The sequence below is a fragment of the Orcinus orca genome, chromosome 3 (assembly GCF_937001465.1).
Source record: "Orcinus orca chromosome 3, mOrcOrc1.1, whole genome shotgun sequence".
Taxonomy (NCBI): domain Eukaryota; kingdom Metazoa; phylum Chordata; class Mammalia; order Artiodactyla; family Delphinidae; genus Orcinus; species Orcinus orca.
The window spans coordinates 102,134,552-102,151,723 of record NC_064561.1 but is presented as its reverse complement, the minus strand read 5'-3'; the positions used below and the strand labels follow the sequence as shown (position 1 = coordinate 102,151,723).

The window sequence follows — 17,172 nt, the reverse complement described above, 5'->3', positions numbered from 1 at the left end:
CTGGAGACATTTTTGGTTGTCACACTGCAGGGAGTGCAACTGGAATCTAGTGGGTAGAGTCCACAGATGCTGTTAGACATCTTGTAAGGAACAAGACAGTCTGCAACAGAGAATTATTCAGCTCAAAATGTTGCTAGTGCTGAGTTTGAGGAACTCTGCATTACAGCTATAACTACCATAAAATTTAGTTTGTAAAGTTCTTGCCGAGGAAAAGAAGGAGAGTTAGTTATATTTCAAAACACAACCTAAACTCAGATAGAAATTAACACATAAATTGAAATCTGTGGAACCACATTCAGTATTTTAAATATAAATATGTATGTGTATAAATATCCCTGTTTTCTTCTGGCTACAAAAGTAATATAAGCTTGTGAAAGTTAAAAGACTGCAAAAGCATATAAATGGACAGTGAACATACCCCCCCTCTTTTTTTTTAACCTATTCCCATTGAAGACCATTGGAAATCTAATTGAGTTATATTACTTCAGAATTTTAAATACATGTGTATACTGTTCTATAATTTGATTTTTTAAAGTTAATGCCTTTCTTTTCTCTTCCTGAAAAATTCAGTCCTAGAGCTGTTACGTGGGGCAGAGCAAGGTAGGCGTTCAGGACGGGTGGCCTGGCATGGGATGTCATGGCCCAAGCAGGGTGAGGAGGGCATCCATGTGTGTAGGCAGCCCAGTGTAAGCTGTCCGCAAAGGCCAAGTGGAATGAAAAACACAAAAAGCAAGGCCTGGTGGAGGGTTTTTAGCCCAGATGAGAGGGGGCACAGAAAGCAAGGAAGTGCTCAAAGGATGATGGGACATGTCAAAAGGACACAAAAGCTAGCTTAAAGGAGTCACAACTGAGATAATTTGAGCATCAAAGTAAGTGAAGTAAATAAAGTTAGTAACAGATTAAAACCCACTGAATAAAATAAGAAACTTTGCGACCATTATGAAATAATAAATAAATGAATAAAATGAAAGTTTGGTGAGAAATGGAATATTTATAAGTCAATAAATAACCTCTCCACCAAAAAATATTAATTAAAAAGGGAAAAATGGTAACTTTACTGTGGAAAAGCCTGGAAGATGTCACCTTAATTAAATGATCAAAGTTAACATCATCAGTAGTGGGACAAATCAAAATTGCAAGCCACCTAATAAGATGCTGTGGTAGCCAGCTTCTCATCTCCTAGCATTCATGCCCTGGGGTAGACTTCATCCATGCTGAGTTTGGCCAACTTGTGTAATGGATAGCATATTATAGAAGTGATGGTATGTGACTTCTGATGCTTAGTCCCAAAAAATATTGCTTACTTTCGGAGAAGCCAGCTGCCGTGTTGTAAAGACACTCAAGCAGCCCTAGAGAGAGGGCCACATAGTGAGGAGATGTTGTTTTTGCCAACAGCCAGCACTAACTTGCCAGCCTTGTGAGTGAGCCATCATGCAAGCAAATTCTCCAGCCCCAGTCAAGCCTTCAGATGACTGCAGCCATTGCCAACATCTTGCTTGAAATCTCATGAGAGAATCACCCAGCTAAGCTACTTCTTTACCCGATGCACAGAAACTATGCAAGAGAATGTTTATTGTTTTCAACTATTAAGTTTTGGAGTAATTTGATATGCAGCTATGGGCAACTAATATAGATGCAGTGAAAAGAACACAGCGTCACTTCTGTGATATTCCTGGCAGAGATGCACAACCTGAATCTAGTCCTAATAAGCAGAAAACAAACACTAATTGAGAGGCATTCTGCAAAATAACTGGCCTGCAATCTTCAATAGAGTCAAGGGCATAAAATTTAAAGACAGAAACTGTCCTGGAGTGAAGGAGACTAAGTAGAGACTTGACAACTTTACATGCAATTGTCCATTCTGAACTTGATTCTTTTGCCATAAGGGATACTATTGGTACAGCTGGCAAAGTTTGGAGACTGAGGATTAGATGATAGTAATGTGTCAATGTGAATATTTTTATTACCCACAGGATTCAGACAAAACTAAAGGCTTTTGTTCTGAAAGCTCACATAGCAAGCCAAAGCGAAAGTTCAAACAAATATCATGTGGTTATATAGTAGATATACTTTAGGAATTACATACTAAAGAATTGAGGGGTAATGAGACATCAGGTCAGCAATTGGTTACTCTCAAATGGTTAAAGAAAAAAAAGTTTTTTGTAGTGTACTTGCAACATTTCTACAAGTTTGAGATTGTTTAAACATTTTTTAAAATTATGTAAAAAGAAAACAATGTGTCATGGAATATGACCTCGCCTATAAAAATAGATCCACCTGTCCTGTCCTTTTTTTTTTTTTTTTTTTGCAGTACGCGGGCCTCTCACTGTTGTGGCCTCTCCCGTTGCGGAGCACAGGCTCTGGATGCGCGGGCTCAGTGGCCATGGCTCACGGGCCCAGCCGCTCTGCGGCATGTGGGATCTTCCCTGATCGGGGCACGAACCTGTGTCCCCTGCATCGGCAGGCGGACTCTTCAACCACTGTGCCACCAGGGAAGCCCCACCTGTCCTTTTTTAAGGGATGTATGGTACCACCCCCTAAATTTTACCAATCTCTTATTGATGGCATTTAAATTGATTCCAGTTCCTTGCTATTATAAACATCCAGTTATCTGTTATTATAAACAATGTTAGTAAATATCCTTATAAACATGTTTGTGCCCTTGTTCTATTTTTGCCCAAGAATAAATTCCTAGAGTTGAATTTCTAAGTGAATGGATATGCATCCTTTAATCAGTTTAATCATAAGTCATTGTAGGAAGCCACATAAAATCTCCTTGAAAGAAAATGAAATCAATAATTTGGTCATTATTTTCATTTGTTTTTTCCCCCACTAGAAAGTAATCTCTATGAGTGGAAACTTTATCTGTCTTGATTATCACCATTCCCAACATTAAGATAGTCCTAGGCATTCAGTAAATATTTGTTGCAGCAACAGTAATAGCAAACATTTATTATGTGTCTGGTGTTGTTCTAAGGATATGAATTCATTTATTCCTTCTAGCAAGCCTATGAGATAGGTGGTAGGATTATTTCCATTTTGCAGATGAGGAAGTTGAGGCAAAGAGAGGCTAAGTACTTGCCCAGTTTCACAGGGCTAGTCAGCGGTAGAGCCAGGAGTCCAGGAAGTTTTTCTTCAGTTTACAAGCTGTCAGCCTCAATGTTATAATGGTTCTTTCTTGCTGATAAATGAATCAGTAAGTGAATGGCCAATATATTTATTTGATTCTTTGATCAATTACAAATTTAAACTATCTTTTTGGGTTTTTTTCTTTTTTCAAATAAAAATGGAAAAGAATGGACTGCTTACTTTGTAAAAGCCAAATGAGTTTTATGGTCCTCCTTACTAGGCTCCTGGAATTAATATTTGTACAGGTATAAACTATACATCATTCTTACTAAGAATTTATTTATAATGTGTAAACAGAATATTTGCTTTGTATTACAAATAAAATAGTAAATCTGGGTCTGCAGCTTGAGTCTAGGAGGCAGAACCTTTATTACTCGTTTTTCAAACATCCTCTGCTCCCCATTTGGGCTCCTGTGCCCTGCACTTGGAATACACACTCTCCGTCTCTCACAGCGGAAACCCAACCACACTCAGGCTCTTGCTCAGAACCACCTCTTCCAGTGAAGACTGCTTTACCTTTCTCTTTTTTCTTACCCTCCTCTTGAAGATTGAAATGATCTTTCCTTCCTCAAAATTCCCTGAGTCCCTTTTATAGTACTCTCACGGGAATAGTACATTCTAAACTTACCTTATATTACTTGTGAGAAGATGAGGATCTCCCTTAATCGACTACATTCTCTTTTACTTTTATTCATTTTATAAAATTCCAAAATATATTACAATATTTTGTACAAAATATGAAATTAAGTGTGTTTTTTGAATTATCTCAAGGAAATCTATGTTGAATTTTTTTATCCTAAACAAGAATACTAAGATTTGAATATTATATATATATATATATATACACACACATATATACACACACACATATATTCCACAATTATCAGTCATTGTAAAATAACAAATGAAATGATTAGACATGATTTTTTTCATATGATGATTTGTATTTTGTCTTTAGTTTACAAGGCATCAAGAACCAAAAAGCATAATTAGCTTTCATTTCTGTAAGACCTTTTGTTCTGTTCATGGCTGCAAGTAGCAACTTTGCTTTTACCCACAATTTCAGTTCCCTTTTCTTTTAGTGGGCGGTTCAGGGACATCAAAGGTAATAAAATCAATCAGAGGGATAAGTGGAATTTTTTTCAAAGACTAGTACTTAAGGATGTGTTCCTTTTAGAGAATTTTAATACTAAATTTGTTTTCAAGTGTTTGTGTAGTAGCAAATCTCCCTGCCAACTAGAAGAAGGACTGTCCTTGAATCCTGTTCTGCATGAAATAATAAAATATAATCCCTTCTTCATATATATTTAAAGAAAAAGAAGAACTTCAGGGAATGTTAAGCCTTGTCATTTTACAGGATTATATTTTGTTGTAAACAAAAGCAATAGCATAGCCTTCAGGCCAGTTGTTTCTCTTCCCCCATAAGTTCTTTCTTTTACCCACAGGATTCAGACAAAACTAAAGGCTTTTGTTCTGAAAGCTCACATAGCAAGCCAAAGAGAAAGTTCAAACAAATATCATCAGTCTTTTAAAAATGTCATTGCTTGTGTAAATTAACTGTGGTTCTTGGTTGCTGGTGAGCCTCAAGCACCCTTGGATAGGTTGGATATTCAAGCATGTTTTATTTATATTTGGTGTAAGGTATGTTTCTTCTAGAAAGCAATGACCATGAACTCCTCTGACTTAAAGTGTAGGTCATGCTTTTTTGTTTGTTTTAGCTTAGTGTTTGTTTGATTTTTTGTTTGTTTTGTTTTGTTTAGATTAGCTTCAGTATCTTGTGATTTCCAGAGGATGATTTAGAGGCTAACATTATTGTAGACCACTTCTAATGATCTTACTGATTTTTGCTTCTAACTGTTATTCATCTAGCCAATGGATTTATTTGTGATTCACCAAATCATGTTTATAATTACTGATTAAAATAGAACTTTAAGACATCTTTTCCTTTGAATGTATTTTTATATTGTGAATGATACATTTTAAAATAATAAATACCTTGCTAAAATGTACATACTTGATACATAGTCTGAAATATATTCAGAACAAGAGTAAAGTCTAAACACAAATATTTTAAAATTTAGCCTAGTTGAGTCCTCTTGACAAAATGTTGAGATGTTGCATTAGTTCCGTATGGCCTGTCATTTATATTAATGTAAAGGTTTTGATCATATCCTTTGTATATAAAATTCATGTGGGAGCCAGCTGAGATTCTCCTTACTGCTTCTAATTGTATTGCATTGTAAGTCTCCAAACCTTATTCAGGAAAGAATATCTTTTGGGAGGCATGCCTTGTAAGTAAGGAATTATTACTTTGTATATTAGATGCAGGATTTTTTAGTAGGTGCTTACATTTCATATATTGTGTTAGCTATAGATTTTTGATTTGTTTTAAAGCAATTCTGAGAACTTCAGCAATTACTTCTGTGGTGATCATTCTTGGCAGAGGGTATCTTTCTTCTTGGATCTATAGCTCTGTGATGCATATATGTAAACATGCCTTTGTTCTCAAAGTCTTTTTCTTTCTGATTACTGTTGTATCCAAGTGCTTTGTCTGTGCCTTAGTTTCTTTTTTTCCTTTTCTTGTGCCTTAGCCTATCATTTGTGTGAGTATCTTTGTTTACATTCAGCAGAGGTATTAAGTGCATTTTTGATAATAGAAGGGAGTGACATAGGAAGTAAGGAGAAGAAATCGGAGCCTGGGGTGGTTGTGAGGTAAAAGGGGGAAAGAAGTAGAAGAGAAAAGGAGAGAGTGGGTGTGAGGGAGGAGGAAAGAGGAAAAGGCAGAACAGGGGCTATGGGGGTTTTTGAAATCTTGGGGGCTGATCTTGGGGGAGGGAGATCAACAGACCAGCATTTTCACCAGGCTTGGGCTCAAGCTTGTGAAACTACTAATGTATTGAAGAACCTCAGCTGGGATTTGCTGAGCACAAATGCTGTAACGTGTTAGTCATCCATTATCTGCTTCTATTTTTGCAGGTTCTGAATGATGACTGACGCGGGTTTGTGTGATATCCCTCACAGTCCCTGTCATCCCCGAGTGATAAGGAACACTCACGTCTAGCCCCAGCACCAGGGCAGAAAGCAGCTCTGAAGGGAGGAGAGCTTCCGCTTGCGGACCTGACAAAAGTACCGCCTTCCCACGGGGTTCTGCCTGCGGCTCTTGATACAGACACCTCGCAGCTCTCGCAGGCAGATGGTGTGTGGCTGTCGCCGGACGCCCGCCGCTCCCCGGCCATGAAGTAGCGGCTGCTGGCGGCGCCGCTGCCCGACCGCCGGCCCCAGCCCAGCGCTGCGCTGCCGGGTCCTCCCGGCGGGGCCGGAGCGGCGTGGCCATGGCTGGCTTTCGTAGCCTGCTAGTTCTCCTCCTTGTTTTTCAAAGCAGCTGTTTGGGTTTCAGAAGCCCACTTTCTGTCTTTAAGAGGTGGGTGTTTGTTTTTGTTTTTAAACAGGCGAAATGTTTGGATGGTTTCTGTGCATGCTCCTGAAAAATGTAATCACTTATGAACCGGAGTGTTGGAGAAATATACATGGTTGATTAACTTTGCTGAAATCACTTGGAATTTTAGCACAATAACTTCTTGTAAAAGTCCCCCTTGCAGAAAAAGCCCACTGTTTTGTAGCCAAGCTGCACTGGCTTTCAAAACTCCACTTAGAAGTTGTGATTTCCAATACTAATCACTCCCTCTTGGGGAGATATTTCAGAAACTACAGTATAGTCGTTTAGACTTGAATGCCTTCTTGTTTATAACAGCCCGAAGAATAAAATATAAAGGTAGGTAACTGGTGGGGAGAAGCAGATCATGGACTGTAATAGCTCACGAGAAAACATTGAGCTGTATACACACTCCTCATAATTACTATGTTAAATATTTATGCACCTGTACATTTGTAATTCACATCACAGTCTTCCCCCCACCCCCATAAAACTCCACCTCCTAGCAACATTACTGTTGGTTTTTTGTTGCTGACTAGTAATACTGGACATTCATAAAATAATCACTTACTGGCTTGTAGTTAATATTTCTGCCATTAGAGGATTGACAGGCCTGTGATAATTATAATTTATTTATACTGTACTTTCATTAACTAGAAACAAATGTATATTTGACAAATTTTTATTGAATTAAGTTTTAAATGTAGGCTGCTAGGTTGCTTTGATTATATTTTGCTCTCAAGTTGGGTATATATTGCTCTTGAACTACACAATGCAGTTCTGAGAATATTATAGAATGTTATGTGGTTATTACATCTTTTCATTGGGTCTAAATCAACAATCTTTAAAGTTATAGAATTCCTTTTTTTTTTTTCCCTTTCTCACGTCCAGATGAGCATAAGATACCATTATGTTCAAGGATATTGCAATTGTCTTCTTTTTTTAGGTTTAAAGAAACTACCAGATCATTTTCTAATGAATGTCTTGGTACCACCAGACCAGTAATTCCTGTTGATTCATCAGATTTTGCATTGGATATTCGCATGCCTGGGGTTACTCCCAAACAGGTGAGAGGAATTCTTATTTCATTATTCACATGTTCTGTATACATTCTATAATTAAAGCAAAGAAACTGCATTTACAGCAGTAGTAACGTGTTTGAAAAGTAGGCATTTGCTTTCAAGACTCCTCAAATAGGGCTAGAATAATTGAATATTATAAAGAGGAGTACATTTTTTAAGGTAAATCTTTCAGTTAAATTTCTTTCTAAAAAGTTTACCCATATTATTTGTGTTTTGAAATGTAACCTTGAAAATTTGTTTTGAAATTCTCAGTGGAGTAATAGCCTTCGAAATGCAGCATGTAAGTGTATATTAAAATATGAAAAATTATTCTAATAAAGGGAAATGATATTGAGCAGCTGCATCTAAGAGATTAGGTTGTTTAAATACCCTTCTATCGCAGCCACAAGTTGAGAAATAAAAGCATGTGTTTACTGCCAAGAATTCAAAAAATAAAACATTCCACACTTTTAAAAGTTTAAAAAAAACTGTTCATGCAGGTGGTTGATTGTGAGTTTTCTTTAGAGTGATTTGCTTGTCATGAGAGATATATTTTGAAGTAGTAGCAGAATTCATACCACCGTGACTTACACAGCATTTTGAGTAGAACTGGGTTGTTGCTGGGGCTTTCCCTATTTTAGGTATACACGAGAAGCTCAAACCCACCGCTGTCATGTGAGCAAGGTGTTTCATTAAGCATAAAAAGGCCAGAATTAATTATGCTTTTCAGCCAGGCAGTGCAGGGATTTATGTGCGTCATTAAAAGATAGTCTTCCTCTTTTGAAGGACTGCAGAGACAGGGGAAGACCTGGGTGTTGTAGAGCTGCAGTGACTGATGACTCATTGTTGCAGATAACATTCTATTTTTCTTTTCTTTCTTCTATTTTAAAGTACTGAGAAAATAAAGGTATTCTACGTATTGGGGAGAATTCTTTTGAAATTGACATTCGGAAGCTCTAAGAAAATACACGTGGTCTTTTTGAAGGACTAAGGATTGGCATGCATTTATTTGAATACAATACCCGTGTATGGTCTAAGTATCTATAAATAACTACTGTTGTCAAATTGGCCCTCACCTCCTCACCCCTGCCCATCCACAAATGACCAGGCAAATTACTTTTCTGTGTGTTTAGTTATTAGTGTCCTGGCCTTTAATTTTATAAGGTCTTTATTTAGTACTTAGTAAAAAGAGATATAATGAGATTGGGAATAAGAGAGAACAGTGATAGTTGCTCACTTATGAAATGTGATTCTTCTTTCTCTTCTCACTTTTAAAAGTGATTTTTCCTGTATATTTGTTTAAAGTGGCATTATATTACTTTCTAAAAATATTCATGGGACTTCCCTGGTGGTGCAGGGGGCCTGGGCTTGATCCCTGGTCAGGGAACTAGATCCCACATGCATGCCACAACTAAGAGTTTGCATGCCACAACTAAGGAGCCCGCCTGTTGCAACTAAGACCCGGCACAACCAAATAAATAAATATTTTAAAAAAAATTCACTAATTAGTCTTTTTTTTTTTATTTTTGGCTGTGTTGGGTCTTCATTTCTGTGAGAGGGCTTTCTCTAGTTGTGGCAAGTGGGAGCCACTCTTCATCGCGGTGCGCGGGCCTCTCACTATCGCGGCCTCTCCCGTTGTGGAGCACAGGCTCCAGACACGCAGGCTCAGTGGTTGTGGCTCACGGGCCTAGCCGCTCCGCGGCACGTGGAGACCAGGGCTCGAACCTGTGTCCCCTGCATTAGCAGGCAGACTCTCAACCACTGCGCCACCGGGGAAGCCCAAACTAATTAGTCTTTAAGCACTCTTCTCCTACAAAAATATCATTATTTTCTCAAATAATCGTTTGTTGTAGTTTGTTATTATTGTGTTTCTTCTTCTCATTATTTTACAGTAAAAACATTTAAATTATTTAATAATAATAATAGGTAACTGTGTTGGGGTGAACATTCTCAGAAAGAGTCCTAAAGGAATTGATTATAAAAGAATAAAAAGGGACTCTATTTTCATAAAGTAAAATGTGTTAACTCATTTTTTTGTAATCTTATAATTAGCAAAATAACTCTGTGGAAAAAAGAACATATATTAACAAGTAAATTACAGCTTGTTATTTTGCACTAGCTGCATTCAGCTTTGCCTCGTGCAGTGGACATTTGCTGGTTGCCTTCCCAGAATACAGTTCCTCGTTGCTGCTTCTCTGAAACCGTGTGGTTCCTGGAGCTGTCTACCCAGGATCCAGAGGTGGAGTACATAGAGTAGGATTAGGAAATCACTGCATTCCACTTCTCCTTCCACAGTGACTGGTTGAGAAGAAGGTGTGTGACCTAGACCAGTCCGATCAGATCTTTTGCTGGGAACGCATATTTTTGTTGCATGTGAGCAAAGGGCATGTAGTCGTAGGGTCTGCTGAGTTCATGAGAGGAGCCATGTCTAGAACAAAACTAATACCATAGACAGCAATGCAAAGACTGAAAGAACAGAGGTTCTTGCTGACATTGCTACTTAGGCAGTTTTCCTTTATGTTAGCCTTTCTTGTTTCAACCAGACTAAGTTGGGTTTTCTCTGACTTGTAACTGAAGCTGCCTAACTGGGTAAGAGATTCCCTTGTTCTGTCTGGTCAGCTCAGAACTGGTTGTTGAATGTTTCTTCCACTTTCTATTGACCACATGCCACGTGTATTTACTGACTTGATCCGGCTGACATATAGGTCATATACCTAATAAACCTTCATGAGAAGTGGTAATTATACTCCTGTTGAGTGTACCCAGGAAGAGATGGATACAGAAACCCCAGAAACCCTTTCCTCCTAAACTCTGTGTTCTTAGTGAGGAAGATCCAGAACTGTGATAGTGTGAATACTTTTGGTGGAGAAAGTATTCTTTTCTTAAAATGCAGGTGAAACTAAGTTTAATACAGATCCTTAAGAGAAAAGGAGCTAAGAAGTCAAGGAAAGAAAGAAAGAACAACTATTAGAGGACAAAAATAAACGATGGAAGGGAATAAGAACAGTTGGCCAAAAAAACATGGAGAAACTGATAAAGAACAACAACAACAAAAAAAAAGGAAAAAGAAATCAAGAATAACTATAATATGAAGACCAGAACATTTAAAAAATCATATAAGAAAATATCATATAAGGAAAGCATAGAAACAAGGAAGGGCCTTGAGAAGTTAAAATGTATTTTTTTTGATGGCAGAAGATCAAGAAGAGCAACAAAGGTTAAGGAAAGAAGGAACTGAGGACCCAGACCTTGAGTTGTTAATTGAGGCAGACCAAGTTGGTTAAAGAGATATATTCACTCAACAGATTTTTTTTTCATAAAGTAAATCTTAAGTTTTGGCAATAACGAATGATGCATCAATGAATCTGATTTAAGTGTTTTCCTTGGGGAACTTGAGTTTGTTAGGTAGGCTTGGATAGCGAAACAAGCAGATGTAGAGTAGAGGTGGAAAGAACCTTAGCTATAATTCAGATAGTACAACTAACTAATTTTGTTGATGGAATACAGATCTAGATTGCTGTCTTACCAAAGAATATCCAATCATGTCAGACCTCTGAGACGCAGTCCATTCAGCCATACCACAGACTTCAAAGCAGCCTTTTAAAAAATTGCTCCCATTAAACCAGCTTCGGAGAGTCTAGGGAAAGTAGTTTATTATCTATTGCAATGTCAATTTTATATTCAAAGTGAGCTCACTCTTTGTCTTCTGACTTGAAATTTCAAAAAATAATTTCCATCCTCTTTAATAAATTTCTTGTTAATCAGTGTTTTTCAGGCTTTGGGAAGATTAGGGAGAAGAGTAAGCAGCTTTTAAGTAGCCTAGAATAGAGGTAAAGTAAGTAGAATCTGGTGTCTGATGGCACTGGCTTCAAATCCAGAGCCTTGAAGTGGTGATATTTTGAGACTCTTTCTTTTAACACTTTTTCTTCCTCATTTGATTTTCTTTCTAACCAAGGGCCCCTGTGGGTTTTTGCAGTCACCAGCTGTCATCTCAACAAACAAAATAATTTGATAAGCTGCCAGCTCATGGTCATTGTAAGGTGCTATCATCAATTTGATGTGTTAACTATCCCATGGGGGGTTGATTATAAAATAAAATAAATAAGACATAATTACAGTGAGTTGACATAAAGTATATTGTCTCAATATCAGCCAAATCTAGTGGGCTAGAATGTAGGTTTTGGATCCAGGCTGACAGCATTTTTGTCCCAGCTCTTGTAGTGTCAACTCAGGAATTTTCTTAACTAGCTGGTCCTGCTCCTTTATCTGTAGACAGAATAATAATAGTACGTACCGGGCTTCCCTGGTGGCGCCGTGGTTGAGAGTCCGCCTGCCGATGCAGGGGATGCGGGTTCATGCCCCGGTCCGGGAGGATCCCGCGTGCCGCGGAGCGGCTGGGCCCGTGAGCCACGGCCGCTGAGCCTATGCGTCCGGAGCCTGTGCTCCGCAACGGGAGAGGCCACAGCGGTGAGAGGCCCGTGTGCCACAAAAAATAAAACATAAAAAATAAAAAATAATAGTACGTACCCAGGGTTCTTGTGAGGACTGAGCAAGGTAATACCAGTGGCATTGTTCAGTTGCCCTGTATGGGCTAAGTTCTTACAAAATATGAATTCATTGTTATTTTGTGTGTTGAGGGAAATGTGAAAGAGCCTTAAGATGAGAAGGAAATTGCCAGCCCTTTACTTCCAGTAATTACTTCATGGAGAAGGTAAGACATCATAATAAGGAGAGGAAAGGTGGCCAATGAAGAAAAATAGGAAGTATGAACTGGGGTAAAAGAAACCTGGGGAAAGTAAGCAAGGAAGTAAATCTTTCAGTGTGCTTATTCTTAAGTAATTTCCATTAAAAATAGCCCTTACGATCAGAGAATGAACACTGAGGATGGATGTGTGTTCTTCTCAAAGTTCTTATATATCTTTTATGCCTAGAAAAGAAGTTATCAAAAGGAATTTCATAAGTATGATACCTTAATTTTTTTCTATATTTATTTGAAATCAGCCTAGATTTCCTCACTTTGCTGAGAACTTTGTACATTGACCTTATTAAAAAATTACTCTTATCTAGTTCAAGCCCTTTCAAATCCTGTGTTTACATAGCATTTTATTTAATTGTTACTTGTGCCACATAGGTCCTCTGCAGTCTTGGTTTAAGGATTCACAAATGTAAACTAATTTGTAAAAAATATAATTTTACAAAAATTAAATATTTTCTCCTGAACCTAATAACTTGAAACCATGTAATAATTGAATTTCTTTCCATTAGGATGTGTTAGGCTGCCATTTTCTTCCCTTATTTTGGGAGTGATTTGAGAACTATGAAGGAATACACTGTTTCCTTTCTGAACCTCTTGCAAATTATGGTCTCATTCTTTATCTTTTGAAGAGTCACAGATCATGCTTTAAAATCAGAAAGTGGTCTTCCTCTGTGTTCCTAAGCACAAATGTCTATCACCAGGAATGAAAGAAAATAGAACAATTCTGAGTTTAAAGATCAGACAACCCAGAGCAACAAGTTGAAAAACTTGAAATTAGAGCCTTAAGTTGTCACTTGCTTTAAAATAATGGTGAAAGAATGTAGTTGTTGAAATAAAACCAGAATGAACAAAATACTCCCTACAAAATTTTCTCAAGAGCTTCCCTCGATGTTTCCCTTTGCTTTTTTCTCCCCAATGAAGAACCATTAGAAAATGTTTACTAATATATTTTAACTTTTTCATTTTCTAACAGAAGGAGGGAGAAAGTCTGCTTACCTCCACAAGGCATGTACAACCACATTATGAGAACCCAGCTTTCACAGTCTTTTCTTACTGCACTAGTTTAAGAAATCAGTTTTAAAACATCAAGCTATTATCATAGCATCACTTATAAACACCATTTCCTCAGGATATATGCTTATCAAAGAGGTAATACACAAGGTAAATGCAGAATTGTGGTGGTGCTTTCATTTATGTTCAGAATGCTGATTAAACCTTTTCATGTTAAGTCACTTAGTTATACAGAAGTTTGTCTTATGGCTGATTTGGGGGATATTGTAACATGTTAAATATATATATAGATAGATAGATATAGATATATATTTTTTTAAGAATCAATTCTATTTATTTTTGGTTGCGTTGGGTCTTCGTTGCTGCACATGGGCTTTCTGTAGTTGTGGCAAGCGGGGTCTACTCTTTGCTGCGGTGTGTGGGCTTCTCACTGCGGTGGCCTCTTCTGTTGTGGAGCACGGGCTCCAGGCACGTGGGCCTCAGCAGTTGCGGCACGCAGGCTCAGCAGTTGTGGCTCGCGGGCTCTATAGAGCACAAGCTCAGTAGTTGTGGCGCACGGGCTTAGTTGCTCTGCAGCATGTGGGATCTTCCCGGACCAAGGATTGAACCCTTGTCCCCTGCACTGGCAGGCAGACTCCCAACCACTGTGCCACCAGGGAAGTCCCAAATCTATATATTTTTAATTCAATCATTATGGGGAAAAAAAAAAGTGTCCCTAGTTAATGTTTAAAATTCAGGACAAAATTAGAAAGGAGCCCAGAAAAGTGAGGCTTTACTGGAATAATTTTCAGTTCTTCGGGGTTTGCAATTTACTTGTCTCTGCTCTAGTTATTAGTATGTAATAATATTTGCATTTTTTAAAAATAAAAACTCTTTTTTCTTTTGGACACAAAAATTAAAGGAAGGGAGACACCCCACACTTCCATTTCTCCATTTCTCCTCACAGGCCAGCTTGACTTTCCGCTTAAGCCTCATTGCACAAAAGGAGAAAATTAACCTCAGCCGTCTGGGCACCAGCTGTAGGTTATCTGTTATACTCATTGTAGAGAATGGATCCGAGCTCTTCCTAAAGCAGCTGGGTGATTGCTGGGAAATGCCAGTCCCCACCTGACTCCAGAGCTTGAACTTGCAACCCCCCATGGATTCCCTGACCACCTCTGTGTGATTAGCAATCAGTTCCTTCTTACCTTCTCTAGTCCTCTGGCCTGTCTGCCCCTACACCTCTTCTGATTCAATCTGTACACTTGAACAAACATGGCTAATGGGATTTGACTGTGAGAAGCTGTCTGGAAAATATTAAGAATTGTGAGGCCAAGAGTGTGAAAGACAGGAGTGGTGGCTCCAGTAGCAAGTCCTACACCAGTGCGTTTCTGTTGCAGGAAAAAATAGACTATGAGTGAAAACTGGTTCCATTAAGTCGTTGTCTTAAAATGAACATGACTTATGGCTTTTAGTGTTTCTTTTTCCTCTGTTCTTATTTTTTTCTCCCTTTCTGAAAAAATAGAAGGAGGATGGTGATCTTGTTATTGAAGAAGGGAAATCAAGAAATATCCAAATTCTGGACTAGTATTTGCTTTTTATTTAGGAAGACTTAGGCAAAGTGTATAAAATTCCAAGATTTGGAAAAAGAGCAACAAAGGAGATTAAAATGCTATACCCTTTCCCCTCCCCAAACTGAGGACGTAATATTATCTGTTTTACCAATGGAGAAGCTAATAGCAAAGAGAATTTTGTGATTATTAGAAAGGACGGTTACCAGGCCCTTTTTTGTTTACTTAGCTGCGTCACATTAAATTGTTTTTTCCACTTTCTCTTTTGAATGTTCAGGATTGGTATCATTTAGGATGCTACATGTCAAATTCTTAAGTTGTATTTATTTGTATAATTCACCCCTTGTTTTAACAGCAAGGCTCAACTAGACAAATAAATAGAATACAAAAATGTTAAATGGATCTTGTAAATGGCAAATTAAAGTTTCATGTAGCTCATTGCTAATTGTTAAGTTTAAATTATGATGCTTCACCTTTATTTTTACTAAAACCTATTTAATGTCCACTTAGGGAACATATGGTTGAACTATTAACAATGTTTGCCACTGTGAGAATAATCTAAACATGTCATATATCTGAGTTCAGAGCTGCAAATATACATTGACCATTTTTTCCTTTCTTTATTAAAAATGAGAAATAAAAAGGAGACTTTTATTTTCAATTAATGTTTGATATTTTTGAATTAACATGATACCTAAAGAGGATATTAGAAAAAGTAACTACCGTGTAAGAGACCCCCTTATGATCACCTGTTTTCTCAATAAGATTTAGAGTCCTTTTTGTTTTCTTTTTTTCTGGTAAATTTTTTAAAGGAGAAAACATTTATGCAGTGCTCATTATGTCATGCTACTGTATTAGGCACTTTACAAGCACTGGCTCATTAATTCTCATAAAAACTTTGTGTTCAAGGTACTATCATTCCAATTTTTTTGTATGAGAAATTGAAACTAAGGGAGATTAAATAAGCTATAAATCCATAGCCAAATAGCCGGTAAATTGAAGAACAAGGATTTAAATACAGATTTATTTGAATCTGAGATGCATGCTTATTTCATAATTCTGTGCTGCCAATCTATTAATGGCCTATGTGTTTCCCAGAAAATGTTACTATTATAGACATTTTTTTTATTACACATATATTGTAAAATAAAAGCTTCCTTTAGTTAAAAAGACAAAATATAAATTACTGGCTCCATCCTAAATTGTTCAATAACTTTTTTTTTTTTTGCGGTATGCTGGCCTCTCACTGTTGTGGCCTCTCCCGTTGTGGAGCACAGGCTCCGGACGCGCAGGCTTAGCGGCCATGGCTCACGGGCCCAGTTGCTCCGCGGCATGTGGGATCCTCCCGGACCAGGGCACGAACCCGTGTCCCCTGCATCGGCAGGCGGACTCCCAACCACTGCACCACCAGGGAAGCCCCCAAGAGTTCTCATTTGAAATATTGTATTTCATACTTCTCCATCTCAGTAAATGACAATTCCTGTGTTATAGTTTCTCTAGGCCAAATAGACTGGCGTCTTTCTTGGCTCTTCTTTCTCACACCCCATAAACGATATGCCAGAAAATCTTATTGGTTCTACCTTCCAAATATATCCAGAATCCAGCCCTTTGTCACCACACCCATCTTTCCCACTCTGGCCCATGCACCATCATCTTTTCTGGATTATTACAATAGCTCTCCCAACTGATCCGCCTTGCACTCTTATATCCCTAGAGTCTGTGCTCTATACTGCAGCCACAGGGATCCTGTTAAAACAGAAATCAGATCACATCACCCTTCTACGAATACCCTTTAAGAACTTTTCATACCCCTCACGTTTAAAACCAAAGACTTTATAGCGACCTCCAAAGTTCTTCATTTTTCCTGCAATCTTTTTCTACTCCTTTGTCTCTCATCCCTTATTCCTGTTATAAGTCATTATGGGGAAAAGACAAATCAGAACTCTAGTTCTGCAACTTGCTGGCTGCAAGATCTTAGGCAAGATATTTAACCCTTAATGAGCTTCAGTTTCCTCATCTGTAAAATGGGGATAATAATAGTTCTTACCTGATAGGATTGTAGTTAAGGGAGTTAATATGTGTAAAGCCCAATACCACTCAGGAAATAATTAGTTATTATTATTTTTGCCCTAAAGTACATTACAATGGATGAGTTAAGGCATGTTATCAAGTAACTAATGCAAGGCACCAAGGTATTATAAATACCTTAGAATAGTTGAAATAAAGAATTAG

General features: G+C 37.9%; 1 protein-coding gene across 16 annotated transcripts in view; it reads left to right on the top strand.

The window, feature by feature from the left end:
- The window catches only part of PAM (peptidylglycine alpha-amidating monooxygenase), a 286,118-nt gene that overhangs the window by 123,418 nt on the left and 145,528 nt on the right, over positions 1-17,172 (top strand). For all 16 annotated transcript variants that reach the window (XM_033408473.2, XM_033408469.2, XM_049707362.1 and 13 more), the window contains 2 exons: positions 6,106-6,550; positions 7,509-7,629. In XM_033408473.2, the coding sequence (XP_033264364.1) occupies positions 6,462-6,550; positions 7,509-7,629 (210 nt within the window). In that variant the 5' untranslated portion in view covers positions 6,106-6,461. The remainder of the gene's footprint in view (positions 1-6,105; positions 6,551-7,508; positions 7,630-17,172) is intronic.